Source organism: Mastigoproctus giganteus, chromosome 11, assembly GCF_048544385.1.
Source record: "Mastigoproctus giganteus isolate SK-2022 chromosome 11, ASM4854438v1, whole genome shotgun sequence".
Taxonomy (NCBI): domain Eukaryota; kingdom Metazoa; phylum Arthropoda; class Arachnida; order Uropygi; family Thelyphonidae; genus Mastigoproctus; species Mastigoproctus giganteus.
In genome coordinates, this window is record NC_143585.1 from 147,506,345 (window position 1) to 147,529,900 (window position 23,556).

General features: G+C 39.3%; 1 protein-coding gene across 1 annotated transcript in view; it reads left to right on the top strand.

Annotated features, from left to right (window-relative positions):
- Positions 1–23,556, top strand: part of LOC150078506 (uncharacterized) — a 365,826-nt gene that overhangs the window by 222,577 nt on the left and 119,693 nt on the right. Inside the window, exon 6 of the mRNA XM_090384588.1 lies at positions 6,544–6,636. Within this exon, the coding sequence (XP_090240714.1) occupies positions 6,544–6,636 (93 nt within the window). The remainder of the gene's footprint in view (positions 1–6,543; positions 6,637–23,556) is intronic.

Sequence of the window (23,556 nt, forward strand, 5' to 3'; positions counted from 1 at the left end):
GTGCATATTTATGACACTCATTGGTGAGGACAATGAGTGTCATAAATGAAAGCAGTGAAGTCAAGCTCCAAGAAATGTTTTTTTTAAAACCTTTAGGATTTATTTACTTAATTGTCATATTATATCATACTTTATAAGTAGCTTTATAGTCTTAGTTACTCTTGTTATTTTTAATTTAGATAGAGATTTTGTAGGTTACTACTTAATATACATAAAACCCATTGTTTCATTCGAATCTTGTCTCCATTGTTATAATATAGAGTGAGTGATAGGAAATTCATATTTTTTAATTATGGTAAATAGGTAGCTATAACATAAAACTAGATAGTGTAATAGATAGAAATGTACTAGGAATCTGGTAGATTAGTATAGTACTGCCAATTAATTAATTTTATAAATCTTATTAATTTTTATTGTTAATTAAATTGTATTTAAACAGAAATCATGCCCCAGCCAGGAGCAGCAGAGCAACGTGCACAAAGTAGCAGGAGTGCTGTGGCTCAAGGGAGAACCAAAGGGGGGTGATCCAATGGATCATTCTAAAATAATGTGCAGACTGGGAAATGTTTGCAGAACTTTCTGGAACAGGACATGATTTAGCCACGGAGGTTGTCTTTGAGTGTGTGTGCGCGCTAGGTGCAGAGAGCGTGTCAAGAAATTAGGTGCCACCTCAGCATTCTGATGGGCATCTATGAGAGTTTGAAGAGTCGTGTAGATGCCCTTGAAGGAATTAAAATGGAGGACCCATTAAGCTATCAGCTGCCAAACTCAGTGCCAGAGCTTACTCTTGTGCACTAGGCAACACGGCGGCAATCTTCAAGGCAGAATGTGCTGGTCCCATTGGAGCTAGTTATTGTCGGTAACTCCATTGTCATGGAGACAGGTAATATATTGTGTTAAAAGGATAGGTGGAATAGGAACAAGGTATGTCTGCCAGGAGCAAAAGTTGATGTTGTAGAGCAGATATCATCTTTTAAGGGAAAAAATGTGATATTGTTGTGTATGTTGGCATTAATAACATTAAGAGTAGGAAATCTGCAGATTTACTTAACAAGTACAGGTCAATGTTGAAAAACAGTCATGAGTTAGGGTTAAATATGAAAGTGTCTGCAATTCTGCCCAGATATGATAGGAGGGAATACATGATGAGAGCCTTGTCAATCAATTTGGCCCTGGAGGGATTATGCAAGGCTCATGGGGGTGGAATTTTTCTCAGTGTGGTCTGTGCTTGTTAACAGGAGAGACTGCTTCTACAGGGATGGGATATATTTAAATAGAATGGGGCAAGAGTGTTTGCTGATGCTATCAATGCAGTATTAGACGGTTCTGAAAACTGTTAGCTTGGGGGCATTCACAGACTAATAGATTAATGGTAGCCACAGGCAGAGGTGAAAGTGATTCTTGCCTTGCTTCTATTGTAATGAGCAGCAGCCTAGAGAGCAAGTTGCTGGGAATTTCAAGGGCTGCTGGGACTCATGAAACAAATAAATACATGGGCTGTGTTAGCGTAACTAAAAGTAAGAACAGGTCAGGTGTGTGTATATTTGCATGTACACCAATGCTAGGAGTATAGTAAATAAATTTGAACAGCTGGTCAAGATTTCAAAGGCAGATATTGTTGGGATATCAGAGATATGGTATCACACAGGTATAAGCTGTGCAAAATTGGAATTTGGGGAGTACAATGTGTTCAGAAAGGATAGACAGGATAGAATTGGAGGAGGGATTATGCTGTTAGTTAAGAAACATAAAATCTAAGGAAGTGCCTTCAGTAGTAGATGGACAGTGCAACATTGAGTCAGTTTGGTGTGACATAAGCACTGGGAAAGCAACGATGAGAGTAGGAATGGGTTATAGGCCTAATAACTCTGAGTATAATGAGCAGTTGTGCAGAGAAATAGAGCAGGCCAGTAAATCATAATGTCTTATAATGGGGGATTTTAACTTACCAGATATCGACTGGAACTTGTGAGTGGGTCACTCACACACTATCAAGAGTTTTGTGGATTTATTGGATGATTGTTTCCTGCAGCAGCAGCACCAGTATGTTCGAGTTGCAACCAGAGAGAGAGAGAGAGAGAGAGAGAGAGTAATAATCCTGATTTGGTTATCAGCAGTGATTATTTGTGCATTAAGAATTTGAAGATAAAGGAACCACTGGGTGGCAGTGATAAAGTTAGAGGTGGCCAAGGCTGAGTATGAGAAAGCATTGGCTAAGAGAGCAAAGAATGGGGATAAGGAATTTTTCATGTAATAGTAGTAATAGTACTCGCCATATAGTGCAAGGCAGCCACAGGCTTTTGCTGCACAGGCATAAAAAAAAAAAAACAACCAAGTAGATAAGAAAAACAAATTATATGCTTCCCTCCTCGCACAGGTAAGTATCCAGTATACCCTTGAGCTTATTCAAGCTGTCAGCCTCAACTACTTGTGAGGGTAACTTGTTCCACCTATCAACGACTCACTGGCTAAAAGAAAACTTCCTACAATCTAATTTAAACCTCAAGCCCTGTAATTTGAATTTATGACCCCTATTTCTGGCATTTTTTATAACTGTGATAATTCCACCTTCATTAATTTTGCTAATTCTTCGCAGAGCCATATAAACCTCAATCAGGTCACCTCTGATGTGTCTAGTTGCCAAGCTCTGTAGCTTGCACAACTATGTTTTGTTTTTACAGTGCTTATAATACTCTAGACTGACTCAGTAGTTTCCTTGGCCACTTATCAACTGGGATGAGAGTATCCACACACCCATTTCTACTTATTGAACTGCCTTGATGCTACTTGCTTTTTAATCATAGGCATAGTTATACCATTCATATACGTTTACCTTCCAGATGCTTGGTCAGTGTGAAGAGGAAAAGACCAAACCCTCCAGCATATGACAGCACGACAAAAGAAATGGCCCTCAGTCCCCAGCAGCTTTCACTCTCCCTCTTACGGCAGCGAGAGGATCAGCGTGGAAGCAGAGGGTGCTAAGAATCTCTGGGTACGACCAGGCTGCCATGCACGGAAACTGAACTTGGCCTGTTATAACGTAAGATCACTCATCGGTGAAGACAGGATATTAGAGCTGGAAAAGGAATTAGAAAATGTAAATTGGAATATCATCGGTTTGGCTGAAACAAGAAGAAGAAATGAATCACTTATAAGTTTATCAAGTGGAAATCTGCTGTACACCAATGGAAACAGTGAAAGGAGTGAAGGTGGAGTTGGGTTTCTGGTCCATAAAGATTTTAAAAACAACATTTTGGAATTTAAAAGTACATCCCCAAGGGTGTCAAGACTGATACTCAAGATTTCTAAGAGATACAAGCTAAAGATTATAATGATTTATGTACCAACATCGAGCCATGATGATGAAGAGGTTGAAGAAATGTACACCGAAATTGAGAGTCTTCTAGATGAGCAGAAAACTCACTACACTATTATTATGGGGGACTTCAATGCTAAGGTTGGAAAAAGGCAAAACAGCGCAGAAAGAGGAACTATAGGAAATTTTTGAATTGGTGAAAGAAATAAAAGAGGTGAAAGACTTGTGGAATTTGCAGAATCTCAAGGACTGTCAGTAATGAACACTTTTTTCAAGAAAAGGGTGAACAGAAAGTGGACATGGAAGAGTCCAAATGGATTAACAACTAATGAAATCGACTTCATCCTCACCAACAGAAGATATATTGTGAATGATGTTACCGTCCTGAATAAGTTAAATGCTGGAAGTGATCACAGAATGGTAAGATGTACACTTGATATAGATGTAGGAAATGAAAGGAAAAAACTGACTCGAGTAAATAATACAAAGGTCTTTGAGATAACAGAGGAGGAGAAAAAGCAGTATGTACTGGAACTTAAGAACAAGTTTGAGCTTCTGCAGACTGCTCAGGACCAAGATATCGACGAGGAATACTACAACTTTCTGAAAGTAATAAAGCCCAAAAAACCTATAGGGAAAAAGAAATCCAAAGAAGAAAAAATTAGTCAAGAAACACTTGTCATGATGAACCGAAGACAACAAATGAAGAGCAAGAAAAACACTGACAGGGAGAAAATTGAGTATACTGAGTTATGCAAAGCCATTAGAAAGAGACTCAGAAAGGACATAAGAAGATTTAACACAAGAAAAGTAGAACAAACGTTAAGGGAAAACAAAGGATTTAAATCAGCAGCCATGAGCAGTAATACAGAAAGACAAATGATACTGAAACTGAAGAATAGCAATGGTGTACTTATAAACAGCAGAGAAGGCATAATTCAAATAGCAGAAGACTACTATAGAAAATTATACATGGAGCGACGGAATGATGCCAGCAGTGGGGAAGATGGATTGCAAAGTAGCAACACATACGACATACCCGATATTCTCCCTGATGAGGTAGAACATGCATTGAAGAAAATGAAGAATCAGAAAGCCCCAGGGGAAGATGAAGTTACTGTAGAGTTGTTAAAATTGGGAGGAAGAGACATAACACAAAAACTGGCAAGGCTCTTCATAAAGTGCATTAGAAAAGGTGTGACGCCTAAGCAGTGGAATAATGCAATCATAGTTTTGCTGCATCAGAAAGGAGATAAATCAGAAATTGGAAATTATAGACCAATTAGCTTGTTATCCCACATCTACAAGTTGTTCACAAGGGTCATTACTAACAGATTAGAAAGAATACTTGATGAGAATCAACCGAAAGAGCAAGCAGGCTTTAGGACAGAATTCTCAACTATGGATCACCTTCACGTAATATCACAGCTAATGGAGAAAGCAAATGAATATAAAACCCCATTATGCCTGGCATTTGTGGATTATGAAAAGACATTTGACTCCATACAGCATAAAGCAATGTTTCGGGCACTGGAAAGACAAAGCATAGATTCCCCACATTATGATTTTGAAGAAAATATATGAGAGTGCTACCTCCTTTATTAGACTAGACAAAGACAGTAGGAAATTTAAAATTGAGAAAGGAGTTCGGGAGACAATATCTCTGAAGCTGTTTACTGCTGCCCTTGAGGAAGCTTTCAGAAGATTAGACTGGTCGCAGAAAGGAGTCAGTGTGAACGGAGAGTACCTAAACCATTTACGATTTTCAGATGACATTGTGGTCATAAGCCACGATCCCAAAGAATTAGAGGAAAATCTTAATCAGTTATGTAAGTAAGAATTTTGGGCTAAAGATGAATATGGCTAAAACAAAAGTAATGATGAACAAGTATGCCACAGAAAGGGAAATAATGATTGAAGGAGCAGTAATTGAAAAGGTGGAGTCATATACTTATCTGGGACAAGTTATTAGTTGTAATAATGATAAATGGCTGGAAGTCAAGAGAAGAATAAATTTTGGTTGGATAGCATTCAGGAAATATAGTCATATACTGAAGAGCAATATCCCAGTTTGTTTGAAACGTAAAATAATGAACCAATGTATACTCCCCACCATGACTTATGGAAGTGAAACTTGGGCACTCACCAAAAGAATGGAAGAGAAGCTGAGAACTACACAGCGAAGAATGGAGCGAATTATATTGGGAATCAGACTATTAGATAAGAAGAGAAACACATGGATTAAGCAGCAAACTCAAGTAAAGGACATTCTTATCAAAACTAAAATACTAAAATAGTCTTGGGCAGGACATGGCTTGAAGACATGATGACAGATGGACTAAGAAAATAACAGAATGGTACCCAAGAGGAGCTAGAAGAAAACCTGGAAGACAAAGGCGGAGATGGATATATGAAATTCATGAGTTTTTGGGTAGTAAATGGATGGCCAGTGCTCAAAATAGAAGGAACTGGAAAGTTGCTGGAGAGGCCTTCATTCTGCAGTGGATTGAAAATGGATGATGATGATGATACATTTACCCATATGATTTATCCCTTTCTTTGCAGTTGTTAACATACATAAGGAATTTTTTGTTGCTTTTCTTTACACTAACGATATCAGGATCCCTAAATCCCCAAGTCTCTTGATTATAGACTAGTTTGATTTACTATAAAACTACATGTCATCTGACAATTTATAATCATCCCTTGCATTTTTCTTTTCTGCCATTAAACTGACCAATTCATCTCATCAGTTTGTTTTGGTTTTCATCCTTTAATGATCTCTTTGTGGCCTCTTGGATTTCCTCTCTGAACACTTCCAATTTGGCATTTACATTCTTTAAAATCAGTTGGTCCCACTGAAAAGAATTTAAAAAAATGTCTGCACCCATTATCAACACTGTGAAAACAAAATCGCATTACTTTACCAGTGAAAATAGTAAATAGTTAATAGTTCTTTTAATAAATCCCACATCAAATTCTTGATCACTCTCTCATAGAGGTTTATTTTCTTGAAGATTTTTGGTGCATGATGAATCACTGCTGATGGCCAAATGAGGAATATTAGATTAATGTGACTCATTTGCCTCTAACCTTAGGTTGGTGTGAAGGGATTTTTTTATCACTGAAATAGAAGATAGGTATTGTACAGATACTGAAATAGAAGATAGTAACAGAAGATAGGTACTGTTTTATGTATTTCATAATTCTAATTTTTGTAATTTCAGTTCGACTCGAAAATATGAAATGGTTCAGAAAAATCAAACTCGTGTGCCACTATGAAGAGGTAAGAAGAAGGTTTGCTGAACGCATTTTTGAAGGTAAGAAATAATCATTATGATCATTTCATTTGTTGTGTCAAATGTACAGTCAGAACTCTTTATAGCGACTCACTTTTTAATGTCCCAGCATGTTATAATAACTTATTTGGTAATTCTAAGACAATTTTGCATAAACCCTAATGTTTATGAAACATTTGTTTTAATATTCTTAAAAGAAGAATGAATTCTGTATAACAACCTGAAAACTTCCACCACCATATCTTGTTTTTTACTTTGTTTTATTACAATATTCACATTTCAAAATTAAAAAAATAATAATTTAATGAGGCAAATGATGAAATATTAATGCAGGCTGACTCTGGGAAATCACTCATTAACTGTTTCCCATGCAATTTCTCATGCCAGTGTATTTGGGAAACAATGACTGAATTCAACTAGAAGCCCATTTCATTCTACAGTGTGTATAAACTGCATGTTAATCAATATGGAATCTATAAAGCAGATAGCTTTGCTAATTGGAAACAAAATTAAGATTTTTGCAAGCTGTAGATAATGATGTGCATAATGTAGATAATGATCAACCATCTTGAGCTAACTGAAATTGCCAAACTGTTTCAATTTTCTAAAATTACAATGTTCACAATTCTGAAAAATGGAAAAAAAAAGGTGGGAAACTTAGAGAAATCAGCTGCAACAAATAGGATCACTGCATGAAAAGCGGAGTATCCAGATCATGGAAAGGTACTCTTGGAATGGGTAATGCTGATAACTGCAAATAATATTCCAATGGATGGAAATCTTTTAAAAATTAAGGCTAAACATTTATAGATCAGAGAAATATCAAGTCTTCTGATGGATGTTTCCAGAAATGTCATACTCATCATTGGTTGCCTTTCAAGAAGTGTGTGGCCAACAATGAATTGAGAGTATCCATACACTCAATCCATACTAGGCAAAGAATTTTCAGCTCCAAGGACATTTTGGATGAATTTTTCTGTTTTATTTAATTGTCTAATTGTCATAATAAATTGTACTCTGTAAGTAGTTTTGTAGTCCTAGTCATGCTTGTTATTTTATTTTTTTTAATTTATCTAGAGATTTTGTAGGTTACTACTTAATATATGTTGAACCTCTGTATCTTTCAAATCTTTCTGCCATTGTTATAGATATAGATTGCTGTAAAGTTTGAATCATCTAGATTGGCATTGGTTTCATAATTTTTTTATATATTATAATTAACTTATAACTTTCAAGATTAACAGTATAGCCTAATACATATAACGCAAACTTGATTACGTGGTACTGTTATTGCTGTGTAGCTGGTGTATCGATAAAAACATTTAAATTTTAATTATATATAATTAATAATATAAACTTCAGAGCATAACTGGTACATAGTGTTATTACTAATTAGACATATTTGTTTAGTGTAGTATTTTTAATTAATTGAATTTGAATAAATATAATGCCTCAGACCTGCTCTGGTCTGAGGCAAAGCAAAGGGTTCAAGCTAGTAGTAGTGCCATGGCTCTGGGGAAAACTAGGGAGGGGGGGAGCAAGTTGTGAAATTAGCATTAGAATTAGTAGAGGCATAAGATGCAAGAAAGCAAGCTTATGCAGCATCAGCAAAAAAAAAAAAAAAACCCACTCCCATTTCACCCGTCCGTTCGTTCCAAATACCTGTCCAGGTCAGCCTTAAATTTATTTAGGCTATCAACTTCCACAACAAAAGATGGAAGTCTGTTCCACCAATCAACTACCCGTTGGCTAAAGGCAAACTTCTGCACATTTATTTTATAACTGTCTTTCCTCAATTTGAATTCCTTTCTACAGTAAAATATCGGCCGTGTTTTCTTCGAATAGCTTATTTCCAATCTGACTGAGGTGAAGATTTCTTTCTAATTCGATCATTTGCCTCGCTAAAGCCTTTAATAATGGTCTGGGACCGTGCAACTTTTCTTGCCTCGACTCAAATTTTCAACTCATTAACGTACACGAAATTGGGTTGTGAACGAAGAAAAGGCTGTTTAAGACAGTGACAAAAATTACACCACCTTCCTGAATACTTCCCCTAACTTTCAATTTTAATTGGTGCTTCTGGTGGATTAAGGGTCTCTTCAGGATGATTAACTTCAAGCTAAGAAAGAGATTGTTTTTTATACAACATGCCCTCTCAGGTGATTATTCTGAGCAAGAGGAAGAATCCCATCATCATTGAGCATGCTCAAACCATTCAAGGCTTTATACACCTCAATCAGATCACCTTGCAGGTGCCTAGTCTCCAGACACTGTAATTTGCAAAACTGAAGCCTTTCTTCATTAGAGCAACCATTTGTTCCATTCACTAATCTTGATGCCCTTCTCTGCACTCACTCCAGCAGCTCTACATCCTTCCTAAAATGAGGCCTCCAGACCTGTATACAGTACTCAAGGTGTGGCCTTACCATTGCCTAATACAAGGGGATAATCACCTCGTTATCCCTGCTAGAAAAATTCCTGAATATCATTAACAAGAGCTACTCTTGCAGACCATCTGCACTGCTCGGAAAACTTCATATCTGACTGCACAATTACCCCTCAGGTCCTTTTCATTCTCTACCACTGTCAATGTAGTACTGCACAGTTGATACATTACTCTGGGGTTTCCGCTTCCCATATCCAGTACTTTACATTTGTCAATGTTAAACTTCAGTTGCCAAATCTCAGCCCATCTGCTCAACCTCTCTAGATCCTGTTGCAGCAGCGTACTGTCATTAGTGTCATTAACAACCCTGCTAACCTTCGTATAGTCTGCAAACTTGAACATTAAGCCTGATATACCATCTTCAATATCATTAATAAATGCAGAAAACAACAATTGGCCCAACACTTAACCCTGAAATCCCCACTAATGACATTAGTCCGCGAATAGCAGTGTCCATTGATTACCACTCTCTGTCTTCTCCCACTCAACCATCCCTTTATCCCTAGCAGCAAGTTACCTCCAGTGCTACACTGCTCCAATTTGTGCAGCAGTCTTCCATCTGCAACAGTATCAAAAGATCAAAATTATTCTTTGCATCCAGTTCCTTTGTGACCACATCATAGTATCCAATCAAATTGGTCAGACAAAACATCAGACTCATGCTGTGTCCGAGCTATAACTGAAGTCTTGTCTAGATGATCCTGCAGTGCTTCTTTAAACAATGCTTCCATTAATTTCCCTGGAACAGAAGTTAAACTAACAGGTCTGTAATGACTTGTGTTGCCCTTTGATCCTCCTTTGTGAATTTGGGTCACATTTGCACAACCCCAGTCCATGGGTACCTCCCCTGAATCCAAGGAAGCTCTCATAATTATGGCTAAGGGTTTGCTTACTTCCTCTGATGCCTCTTTTAATATTACTGGATTTATCCCATCCACCCAAGGTGCCTTTCTTATGTTTATCTTCAACAATTTCTCCTCCACTTTGCTCTCAGTTATTACAAAATCATCTAACTCACTGCCAGAGTTTAATTCACCTCTGTCATTCCCCTCACTGATTAACTCCTCATGTGTGAATGTAGATGGAAAATACTCATTTAGTTTGTTAGCTACCTGAGCAGGATCATCAACGGTTTCCATCTACATTCACACATGGTATTACATGTGTGAATGTAGATGGAAAATACTCATTTAGTTTGTTAGCTACCTGAGCAGGATCATCAACGGTTGAACCACCAATATCAAGTGCACCAACCTGATTCATTCCCTTCCTTCTAGAGTTTACATAAATAAAAAAAATCTTTGCTGTTTTTCTCTGTGTCCTTTGCCAAAGATTTCTTCTAATCTGCCTTTGCCTGCCTAACCTCCTTTGTGACTTGGTAACAGACCAGCTTATATCTATCATAGGCTTCTGTGTCACCTGTTAATTTATATATGTAACAAAACCAAATAATGCACCAAATCATACAGTGGAACTGTAGAGGAATTTGCAATAACATTGATGATATCCATGAGTTTATTGAGCATTACCATCCTGTAGGCATCTGCCTACAAGAGACAAATTTAACACTGCATGTATCTCTCTCTCTCAGTTAATAATTATGCACTTTTTAGGAAAGACAACTGCTACAAATAATGCTCATGGAGGGGTAGCTTTACTCCTAGACTCACGAGTACCTTGCAGACTCATTCCTTTACAAACCTCCATCGAAGCTGTTGCAACACGTATATGATTGGTATTATGTTGACACTTGTCTCTATCTACCTATCGCCCAGTCACTCCTATACCATCCATGAACTGGAAGATCTTATTTTGCAGTTGCCAACTCATATCTGTTTATTGAGCGACTTCAATGGACACCATCCGTTGTGGGGTTCTCCCAATGCAGATGGATGAGAACAACTTATCGAACAGCTTGCTGACAGACAATATCTTGACTATACTAAATACTGGCTTGCCAACTTACATCCATCTCTCTATGGGTAGAACTTCTGCAATAGATCTTTCCATATGCTCTCCAACCTTCTTTCCTAGTATTGAGTGGACAGCCCTCTACAACCCACTCAATAGTGATCACTTTCCGCTAATATGTAAGATTCAAACAGCACATTCCATAATTTCTGAAAACTACATAAAATGGAAATTTTCCAGAGCAGATTGGGCAAAATTCACTTCCCGAGTGTCCTTTGATGAACAGATCATCGAAACCTGTCCTATCGACAGTTACTGATCACATCACGAGACAATATTGGCTGATGCATGCACTGCAATTCCACAATCACAGTCAACAATCCATAGAACCGTAAACTTTTGGTGGAACGAAGAGTGCAAAGGTGCGAAAAAATTTAAAAAAAACTAGAATGGAATCTGTTTCGAAAACATCCCACTGCCACCAATCTTATAAACTACAAGAGACTCAGAGTCAAGGCCCGTCACATTAGGAAGAAAGCTAAAAGACAATCTTGGATTCGATTTGTGAGCTCGATTAATAAAAATACTGATTCAAGAATAATATGGAGAAAAATAAAACAACTAAATGGCAAAGTTACCCCATAATCCTCCCCACTTCTCAACTGGAGTGAGCGAATGCCTTAGGGACTGTTTTTTCAGTTATCTGCCTCTACAGCATATGATCGATCATTCCAGAAGATCAAAGTATTAGCTGAAAAGTCCAAACTGAACTTCAGACCTACGAGTACATGTTCTTTACCCTATAATCAGCTGCTTACAATGCTTGAACTTTGTGAGCCATATCTACCTCAAAAAACAGTGCTTCAGGCCCCGACGGAATATATTACATAATGCTCCAACACTTAGATAAAGAATTGCTCTTCACTACTCACCGTTTTCAATCGCATCTTTCTTGAACATTGTTTCCTCAGTTCCTGGCATCACTCCTAAATAATAGCAATTCCCAAACCAGGAAAGGATCATTTCATTCTATTCCTGAAAACTATAGACCCATTTCTCTCACCACCTGCTTAAGTAAAACCCTGGAAAAAATATTTCACCGTCGACTTACTTGGTTTCTTGACTCTAAAAATATAATTTCTGACAATCAATTTGGTTTCATCTTGGCATTCATTCGAAATGAGCATCTTGTCATGGTATGCCTCGATGTAGAAAAAGCCTTCGACACTACATGGCATTTTGGTATCCTGAGAGATCTGCATTCCCTTGACCTGAGAGGCCACTTACAATATTTCATATTGAACTTCCTTCAGCACAGATCCTGTCAAGTCTGATACCAACAAGTCCTCTCCCAAACATATATACAAGAAGAAGGGTCCCAAAAAGGCTCTGTGCTCAGTGCTACCTTATTCGCAATAAGAATAAATCACATGACTAAAAATATTCCCAACACTGTGAATTCATATCTCTATGTGATCTCACTGTTTCTTGCAGTTCACAAAACATGACCTTCATTGAGCCGCAGCTCCAAATTTAAATTAATAATATTCAGCTATGGAATGCACAGAATGGGTATCGACTCTCTTGTTCAAAATCTAAAGTAGTTCACTTTTGTAACAAATGGAAGATGCATCCAGATCCAGAGGTACACATAACAAACCAGCCTATCTAAGTTGTGAACAGCTTTCGTCTCCTTGGTCTGACTTTCGATAGTAAATTGAACTTCATGGAACACATTAAACATCTATGGACATCTTGCCAGAAAAAAATGAACATACTCAGAGTCATTTCTTCTACATCATGGGGGGTGCAGATCGGTACACGTTGCTTCATTTGTATAGAGCCCTAATCAGATCTCGCCTTGATTACGGTGCCCTGGTGTATGATTCTGCTATGGAGAGTGTGCTAGCGCGACTTGCACCAATTCAACACTGTGCCTTGAGGATTTTTATTGGCGCTTATACAACTTTGCCAGTTCAAAGTCTTTACATCGAAGCTCATGAACTTCCTCTAAGCCTCAGGATGTTACTTCTCAACTATACAACTAAAATCCAAAGTCTACCTACCCATCCCATTAGGCCGATACTTAATGACATTCAGTTCACAATATTCTATAGAAATAAACCCAGGGCAGCTGAGCCTTTTGCTCTCAGAGCTCAGACATTATCGCAAAAACTTGGAATATACATTCTGATAAAGTTCTTGAAGATTTAAATAGTATGGCTCCCCCATGGTCCTCTGAGAAAGCACTCTCTTGCGAATGTCAATATACAACAACTCCATATTGCACACACACACACAAAATTACCTGCATTTTTCAAAAATATACAGTGATGGATCAAAATCTGAGAGTGGAGTGGGTGCAGCAGCCATTTTTCCTCATATAACCTTCTCCGTATCACTTCCCAATGAATGCAGTAGTTATACAGCTGAATTGTGCGCCATCAAACTTGCAATAGAAAATATTCTCCATCTGTCCATCCATAAAAACATGATATACACATCCCAAAGTGTGCTTATAGCTTTACAGAATACTTCTTCTCAAACACATCCTTTAATAAAGTTCATAAAATCCAAACTGATGCAGCTCCAAGAACTACAATGAGTGGTCATTTTCTGCTGGATTCCAGGCCATGCTGGGAAACCAGGAAATGAATGTGCAGACTATGTCGCTAAACATCCATTCAACAGAGAATTATCACAGTATTACATTCCGTATCGTCATTAAAAAAGTAACATACAAAGAATATGTAGAAAACAATGGAGAATTTAATTGCAAGCTCAAACGTATAATAAACTCCGCCAAATAAAACCTGAACCGCAATTGTGGACCTCCAGTTTCCGTATAAACAGAAGGGAGGAAGTAATCTTAACCAGAGCACTATTTGGCCACAGTCACCTTACCAACCTTTATCTCCTCACAGGTAAAGGGTGTTTAGGGTCTAACGGCACCAGGGGTTTCTCCCATCTCCGCGTAGTCTACATTGTCTGTGTTACAGAACACTGTAAAGACTAGAGATTTAAAAGTGTATGGATATTGTAGTAGTAGTAGTAGTGGCATGTGATGCAAGAAAGTAAGTGTATGAGCTTATGCAGCATCAGCCAAAAAAAAAAAAAACACACCGTTCCCTCCAAATGCTTGTCCAGTTCCTCCTTAAATTTATTTAACCTATCAACTTCCACAACATATGGAAGTTCGTTCCAGCAATTAACCACCCGCTGGCTAAAGGCAAATTTCCGCACATCTATTCTACATCTGTCTTTTCTTGATTTGAATTTATGCCCCCCCTTAGGTTCGTAATCTGCGCAAGTGGAAGGATCCCGTCAGAATTCAGCGTGCTCAACCCATTCAAGGCTTTATACACCTCAATCAGATCACTGCACAGGTGCCTAGTCTCCGGCCACTGTAATTTGCAGAACTTAAGCCTCTCTTGTTAAGAGGATCCCTTCATTCCCCTCACTAATCTTGTTGACCTTCTCTGTACACGCTCAAGCAAATCTACATCCTTCCTAAAATGAGGCCTCCAGACCTGTACGCAGTACTCAAGGCATGGCCTGACCATTGCCTTATACAGAGGAACAATCACCTCCTTTTCCCTGCTAGCAAAATTCCTATATATCATTGACAAAACCCCATGACCTGCCCTGGGAAGCCTGTCTGCACTGCTCAGAAAACTTCATATCTGACTGCACAATTACTCCCAGGTCTTTTTCATTTTCTACCACACAGTTGGTACGTTTCTCTGGGGTTACTTCTACCCATATGCAGTACTTTGCATTTGTCAAGGTTAAACTTCAGTTGCCACTTCTTAGCCCATCTGCCCAAATTTTCTAGATCCTGTTGCAGTAACATACTGCCATTACTGTCATTAACAACCCTGCCAACCTTTGTATCATCTGCAAACTTCGACACTAAGCCTGATATACCTTCATCAATATCATTGATAAATATACAAAACAACAGTGGATCCAACACCGAACCCTGTGGGACTCCACTAATAACATTAGTCCACAAAGAGCAGCACCCATTGATTACCACCCTCTGTCTTCTCCCACTCAACCATCCTTTTATCCATTGTTGCAACTTACCCTTAATACCATTCCGCTCCAATTTGTACAATAGTCTTCCATGCGCAACAGTGCATGGAAGACTAGCAGTGTTGGAATGCTAGCAGTGTGACGTGTTGTGCCCATTGTTTGTCTGGCTTATTGGCCACCAGGCCCCTAGTGGGGCCCGACATTGCCCATACCTCACCATGTGGAGGCTAGTATCACTAGTTGCTCTGGCAGGTCCTGCCATCTATTTTCCTGGGACCTGAAAAAAAAAAAAACATGCGTTTAACATTAATGCTTAATGGGATTGCTGTTAGGAAACCGCTTGTTGGGATTGAACACTAGAGAGGGATTAAAAGGCTTAATAGGTCGGGCAAAATTTTGATGTTATTAAATTTAGACATGTGAAGCTGGGGGGGGGGGGAGTACACTAGAATTTGGCCGAAAGAGATTTATATGAAAGCGATAGAATTTAGACTGCCCAACAGTGTCAAAAGCTTTCCTGAAATCCAAATATATGATATCAAAATTATTTTTTGCATCCAGTTCCTTTGTAACCACATAAAAAAAAAAAAAAAAAAATATTTTACACCCAGTTGTTGGCTGTCATGCCGTGTACCGATGTTCGTCTGTCCATTTAGCCACTGGATCCCTACTGAGGCCCAACGTTGCCCACACTTAACCCCGTGGAGGTAGGCCAGGTAAACCAGTAGTTTTAAATAAGTACTCTGGCAGCTCCTGCCACCTAATTTCCTGGGATTGCATAGCTAGGACCTTAAAAAAGGGGCACCCAAAGGAGTTTTAAGTTATACAGTGTGGAATTAAGAATTTTGGGTGTAGGGCTAGGATAATTTTGAAATGGGATGAATGCTAGTTGGAAAGCTTGGGGGGGGGGGGAGACTGAAGGCTGGGGTTGAGAGACAGAAGTATAGGGTTGATAGAAAGTTAAAGAGGGGGTGGCAGGGGAGGAGACAAGGAAACTGTCACCTTCTCCCCGCCAGGGGAACATGGGAGAAACAGGGCCATGGAAGGGAGCATGGGTTCAGGATCGCCACGTGGCATTGGCAGCAATGCTGCGTGAAATCATAGTTGGTAGAGTCCAGTCTGAGAAGGTCAAATTCGAGTAGTGTGAATCTGGGACAGACAGGTCCCGTCCGGGTGGTGTCATTTCAGTAGTGAGCTGCATGAAGATATATTTGGTAGAGTCAATCTGAGAGGGTCAAATCCGGTTAGTGTCAATCCTGGGACAGACAAGTCCTGTCCAGGTAGTGGAGTCATTTCAGTGGTGAGTCAACTTGGTGGGGAGCAAAGCCGGAGTCTGATTCTGAGGTTGTGGCAGGGTTTTCTGCCCTGAGAAAAGTTGGAAAAGGCTGTATACATATGGTGATCTTCCAGGAGATGGTGCTCCTGGTCTCTCGGGATGAAATGAAATGGATTTGTGTGATGAGAGAAGATCTAAGGTCATCATATAGTAGGCAGTCATGCATCAAGTGGTCCCAGGTCTCCTGGGCACCACAGGTGCAAAGGGAGCTGTCGGAAAGTTCAAGAAGGTTCAGTTTGCTGCGAAAGGCATCATGCCCTGTTAGGAGGTACATGGTTAGAAGGCCTGGGGAGAACCAGGATGGTCACAGGTAATGATCCTCCACAATGCACACAGTGCAACTCTCCACTTACAATGAAGCATATTCTTGTTGAGTGTATTTTATACACCACTGCCCGCCAAGTCTCTTTTAGCTTTCTGCCAAACCTTAAAGAACCCTTGACACTCTGCCACATCATAGGTAATGATGCTAATCTGCTGGAGTTCTTTCACTTTACGAAACAGATAAAATTATATGATCGTTTTTGAATCATGCCATAACAGTCACCATGCATGTGTAACATTCATAACAGTGATAGGGGCAATATGGCCTAAGTAGCCCTTGCACCAAAAAACAACAATAGTGGCATTGTATAAGGTATGTTCATGTCAGACGGCACCTGGGATTTCTCCCATCTCCATGTGTGTTTGTTGTATCGAGGACAGTACACTGTCAAGCCAGAGACTTGAAAGTGTGTGGGCCATATTTGTGCAGTGTGACGTGTTGTGCCCATTGTTTGTCTGGCTTATTGGCCACCAGGCCCCTAGTGGGGCCCGACATTGCCCATACCTCACCATGTGGAGGCTAGTATCACTAGTTGCTCTGGCAGGTCCTGCCATCTATTTTCCTGGGACCTGAAAAAAAAAAAACATGCGTTTAACATTAATGCTTAATGGGATTGCTGTTAGGAAACCGCTTGTTGGGGTTGAACACTAGAGAGGGATTAAAAGGCTTAATAGGTCGGGCAAAATTTTGATGTTATTAAATTTAGACATGTGAAGCTGGGGGGGGGGGAGTACACTAGAATTTGGCCGAAAGAGATTTATATGAAAGCGATAGAATTTAGACGTTGATTAGAATTTGGCGGCATTGTTAAGGGGTGTACTCAGTCGGTTTAGTGAGAGAAGGGGACTGAAGACCGGGGGAGGGAAACAGAAGAATAGGGACTATTGAGTAGGCATCCCCAAAGAGGTCAGTGGGGACGAGCCCTACCAGGCAAAGTATGGTGGAAGGAGACAGAGACAAGTCTCTGTCTCCTCCCCTACCTGGGGATGGGGTTTTAAAGGGAACCGGGTTAGAGTACCCAGTTCAGATTGCCAAATGGCGTGTTGGCAGCAAAGTCGCAGTATATGTCTTTGTTGGCGATGGTTGTCATGTCCATTTAATGTCGAATCCAGTAAGAAGGTCAAGCTGCCCAACCTGCTCTGGGGGTGGGATATGTTAGTTGGCAGCGGGAACCCACCAGGCAAAAGGGTGGGAGAGACACATTTACTTTATTCATAATCTGCATTCTCACTCTACTTGCATTCATTTTTTTTTTAATACTTTTTTCCTTATATTTTATAATTTTTTTTCAAGTTTTATATATATATATATATTTCCTCCCTCTCATTCATCTTTTTCACACACCAGTGGGGAATGCAATGATGTGTAATGTAAATTTACATACTAATTAAAACTAGAGCAGTTTTAATTAGTAGTGTGACAGGGGGCATTGTAGTGCAACAAGAACCAACTGCCTTTCAAAATTGCAGCTTCATCCAGGAAATGTGCTTCAATAATCTTTAAAGCACCTACACATAGAACACAGCATTGACTCTCCCTTCTGGTACAAATTCCTTGCGAATCACTCCCTGTTTGTTGAAAAACCTGATCCGCATAAACAAAACGTTTTGGGCCTGGTGATGATTTTAAAGTCCACCTCATGCTCTGATGTTTCATTTCTGAGTCGTACTGAAACACCAACACTCATCTCCATTGACAATGAAGAATTTGACAAATCATCTCCTTATTCATATCCAACTCCTCAACTATCATTCTGAGGGTCAAATGACAATCTGCGTCAGTCTGCTGACGAGGCTAGTGAGAGCCAGACGTGTTCAAAGCCACTAAAGTGGATTTTCTTATTTATTGATTTGAAATTATTGTTTTTCTAAACCTTTTGATTTAAATTTAGTAGTATAGCATTATTTTGTGATTTTCTGATTAATCTGGTGTATTTATTCTTTACTCGGCCTTGTAATTGCATAAAAGTATCAGTAAGGGTATCTTATCGACGTGTTACAAGTTACAGCTCCGCTGAACGAGAAGTTTTTTTAGCCATATTTAGCCGCTTTATTGACTAATTAATACATCAAATTATTTTTTTTAAGTAGCTTATAGACCTAGTCATGATCGTTAGTTTATTATGAATTAAGACAGCGAGATTTGGAAGTTAATTAATACTTAAGTGTCCATAGATTTACCATTCGTAACTTGCGCCATTGTTATACGATACATTATATCCAGAACTAGATAGTGTTAGTATAGTATACAGCAGGCGCCTCCGTAGCCAGGTGGGAAGGAGCAGCAGTGCGTAGCACACGCTTCTTGATTAGACCGGGGTTCGAGCCCGTCACCACCAAATACGGAGGATGCGGAAAGGTCAGGGAATGACCACCGCATATCCCGGAGCAATATGGCCTTAGTTGCTAATGCTCCTAAAAACCAAATAACAACATAGTATACAGCTAGGCCTCGCATAACCCGAGTTCGATTTACACGATATTCAGTTAACGCTATTTGAAAAATGATACCACTTTTCACTTTACACAATGCAAATTTCCAGTTAACGCGATCCTTTTTTTTTTATGCGATAGTTGAAAAAGATTTGAATCGCGCATTAAGCTTACCGCAAGTTGTGCGGTCAATAAACAAACGTTTGCCTGCTGCCTGCCTCGGTGTGTTCCATCAACCATCGGAAGAAGACGTGTTTGTCTCCTGCATTAAAGTCAATGCAGACTTGCATTTAAAAATTCAAATTTTTAAATGAGCCAGATGAAAATGTTACCGCGAAGGATATAACGGTAAAAGAATTAGTTGAAATCTTTCGTATTGCATAGAACCTCAAACAAAAGGTTTGATGTTCGCTGCGATATTTATTTCGCTAGGGCCCAGAGAAGATTGTTGTCGGCTATCGGAAATTGATTAATGAAAAGAGAAAGTCAGCACTGTTCAAATATTTCCACAACAGTGATTTCTTCATTGTGTATTTTATGTCAGAGGTTCCCAAAGTTTCTCGGTTCACGGCGCCTTTAATGTCTCAGTAATTTTTTCAAGGCGCACCCAGCCCAAAAGAAATACCTAACAGTTTCGTTTAGTAGTTAGGTCCAAACAACTTAATAAGAAATGCTGAAACTGTGAACTACTTCGAGCTAGTAGTTTGCGCAGTGTCCGACAGATGTTGAGTATCGCTGTGTTTCCCTCGAAAATTTAAAATATTTCGCAGCGCACAGTTTAAGAACCACTGTTTTATGCAATAAACATTTAATTCCATAATTATTTTCATTATCTTTTACATTATATACAGTTAAAAAGTTATTTAAAAGGTATTTTTAAAATTCTTTATGGACATTCCAGAAGGTCAAGGACCAATTATAATTTTTCCTATTGGTTATGATATTCGATTAACGCGTTTGCGCGATGTGCTTGCAGGACGAATTAATCTCGTTAATCGAGGCCTGCCTGTATAATATAATATTGTCAATTAATCAGCAAAATCTATTCATTTTGTTAAACTTCGTTGTCAATTAAATTGTACTTTTAACTAAATACATATAACGACTTAGATTACGAACATAACATAATTAATTAATACATAACTTGATATGGAAGTTATATAAACGGAACTCGTAGATAATATTTGATACTGAAAAATTTATATAACTGTGTTGGGATACAAGTTTAGGGTTATAATTTTGTACTGAAATTGAAATTTTATTGAAATTAAATCGAAATCATGACTCAGACCAGAGCAGCAAAGAAAAAGGCTCAAGCTAATGGGAGTGCTGTGGTTCAGAGGAGAACTGAGGGGAGGGAGGGGCAGTTGCCCTCTCAATCACAGCCTTTTAAAATGCACTGCTTGCATGATGTTTGTGGAGCAATCGGGAACGGGACATGATATTGCCATGGGGGATGTCTTTGTGTGTGCGCGATGCAAGGAGTGTAACGAAATCAGGCGACAACTCACGTTGTTATGGGCCTATATGATAGCTTGAAGGACAGGGTGGATGCCTTGAAGGATCTAAAGTGAGGGGCTCATCAAGCTCTCAGCTGCCCAGATCAACATCAGAGCTTGCACTTGGTCATCACGCAACACAGCGGCAACCCCAAAGGCAGAACGTGCTTGTCCCACAGGAACTAGTAGTTGTTGGTGATTCTATTGTCAGCAAAATGGGGAACATGCTTTGTAAAAAGGATAGGTGGAACAGGACCAGGGTATGTCTGCCAGGGGCAAAGGTTGATGACAATGTAGAGCAGATATCATCTTTTAAGGGCACAAAAGGCGATATAGTTGTACACGTTGGCACTAATGATATTAAGAGTAGGAGACCGGCAGAATTACTTAACAAGTACAGGTCACTGTTGAAAAAAAGCCGTGAATTAGGGTTGAATTTGAAAGTGTCTGCAATTCTGCCCAGACACGATAGGAGGGAATATATGATGAGAGCCCTGTCGATCAATTTGGCCCTGGAAAGATTGTGCAAGGCTCAAGGGGTAGAATTTTTTTCAGCCTGGTCTGTACTTGTTACCAGGAGAGACTGCTTCTACAGAGATGGGATACACTTAAATAGAAAGGGTGCAACAATGTTTGCTGATGCTATCGAGGCAATGTTACGTGGGTCGGAAAACTGCTAGATTGGGGGGGATACGAGGACTAATAGATTAACAGTAGCCACTGCTTCTATTGGAATGAGCAGCAGCCTGGAAAATAAGATGCAGGATATTTCAGAGACTGCTGGGAGTCATTGCGGTACAAGTAAACACATGGGTTGTGTTAGGGTAGCTAAGAAAAAGAACAGGTGCATGTATACTTGCGTGTACACCAATGCTAGGAGTTTGATAAATAAATTTGATGAATTTGAGGTATTGCTCAAAGCATCAAAGGCGGATATTGTTGGGATATCAGAGACGTGGTGTCACACAGATATAAGGAATGCAGAACTGGAATTTGGGGAGTACAATGTCTACAGAAAGGATAGACAGGATAGAAAGGGAGAAGAGGTTATGCTATTAGTTAAGAAACACATAAAATCCAAGTGAAGCCAGTCGACATTGCTGGACAGTGCAGTGTCGAGTCAGTTTGGTGTGACATAAGCATTGGGAGATCAAAATTGAGAGTTGAAGTGTGCTATAGGCCGAATGACTCTGATGAGTACAATAAGAAACTGTACAGGGAAATAGTGGGCCAGTAAATCAGAGAGTCTTATAATGGGAGATTTTAATTTCTCAGATATTGACTGGAATTTGTGGTTTTGTCACTCACACACTAGCAAGGCTTTTGTGGATTTATTGGATGATTGTGTTCTGCATCAGCATGTTCGGGAGGAAACTAGAGTGAGGAATACTCTTGATTGGATTTATTGGATGATTGTTTTCTACATCAACATGTTCGGGAGGCAACTAGACGGAGTGATACTCTTGATTTGATTATCAATAGTGATTCTTCATGCATTAAGAATCTGCAGATAGAGGAACCATTAGGTGGCAATGATCACAGTGTGCTGAAGTGGGATTTACTCAAAAAAAAAGGTAACTACCATCAGGGGTAAAGGGAAGAGTTTTTGCTTTCATAAAGGCGACTACGATGGTCTGAGACAGTATTTAAATTCTGTACAGTGGGACCAACTGATGATGTTACCAACAGCATATTCAAAATGGGAAGCATTGAAAGAACTTATCTTGGAAGCTACTAGGCTTTACATACCAACTAAGAATATTGTTCAAGGTTTAGGCCTAAATGGATGTCAGATGAATTAATGAGACATATGGCAGAGAAGAAAAATGCATGGGATGCATATAAATTAACACGTGACACAGAAGCCTATGATAGATATAAGTTGATCTGTAACCAAGTTTCAAAGGAGGTTAGGCAGGCGAAGGCAGATTACGAAAAATCTTTGGCAAGGGATGCAAAGGAAAACTGCAAAGAATTCTTTACTTATGTAAACTCTAGAAGGAAGGGGGATGAATCATATTGGTCCACTTGATATCGATGGTTCAACTGTTGATGATCCTGCTCAGATAGCTAACAAACTAAATGAATATTTTGCATCGACATTCACACATGACGAGTTATTCAGCGAGGGAAATGCCAGAGGTGTATTCAACTCTGTCAGTAAACTAGATAATCTTGTAATAACTGAGAGTAAAGTGGAGGAGAAATTGTTGAAGATGAATACAAGAAAGGCACCTGGGGTGGATGGGATCTATCCAGTTATATTAATGGAGGCAGCAAAGGAAGTAAGCAAACCCTTAGCCATAATTATGAGAGCTTTCTTGGACTCAGGGGAGGTACCCATTTGTCAATGTTAATGTTGGACTCAGGGGAGGTACCCGTAGACTAGAGATGTGCAAATGTGATCCCAATTCACAAAGAAGGATCAAAGGCTGACACAAGTAATTATAGACCTGTGAGTTTAACTTCTGTTCCAGGAAAATTAATGGTGGCACTGGTTAAAGAAGCACTGCAGGATCATCTAGACTTCAGTTATAGCTCAGACACAGCGTGGTTTTGTTAAGGGGAATCTTGCCTGACCAATTTGATTGGATACTATGATGCAGTCACAAAAGAACTGGATGTAGGGAATAACTTTGACATTATATACTTGGATCTTAGAAAGGCTTTTGATACTGTTGCACATGGAAGACTGCTGCACAAATTGGAGCAGTGTGGCATTGGCGGCAAATTGCTGCTATGGATAAAGGGGTGGTTGATGGGGAGAAGACAGAGAGCGGTAATCAATGGACACCGCTCATCGTGGACTAATGTTATTAGTGGAGTCCCTCAGGGTTCAGTATTGGGTCCATTATTGTTTTCTGTATTTATAAATAATATTGATGATGGTATATCAAGCTTAATGTCCAAGTTTGCAGACGATACAAAGGTTGGCAGGGTTGTTAAGGTCACTA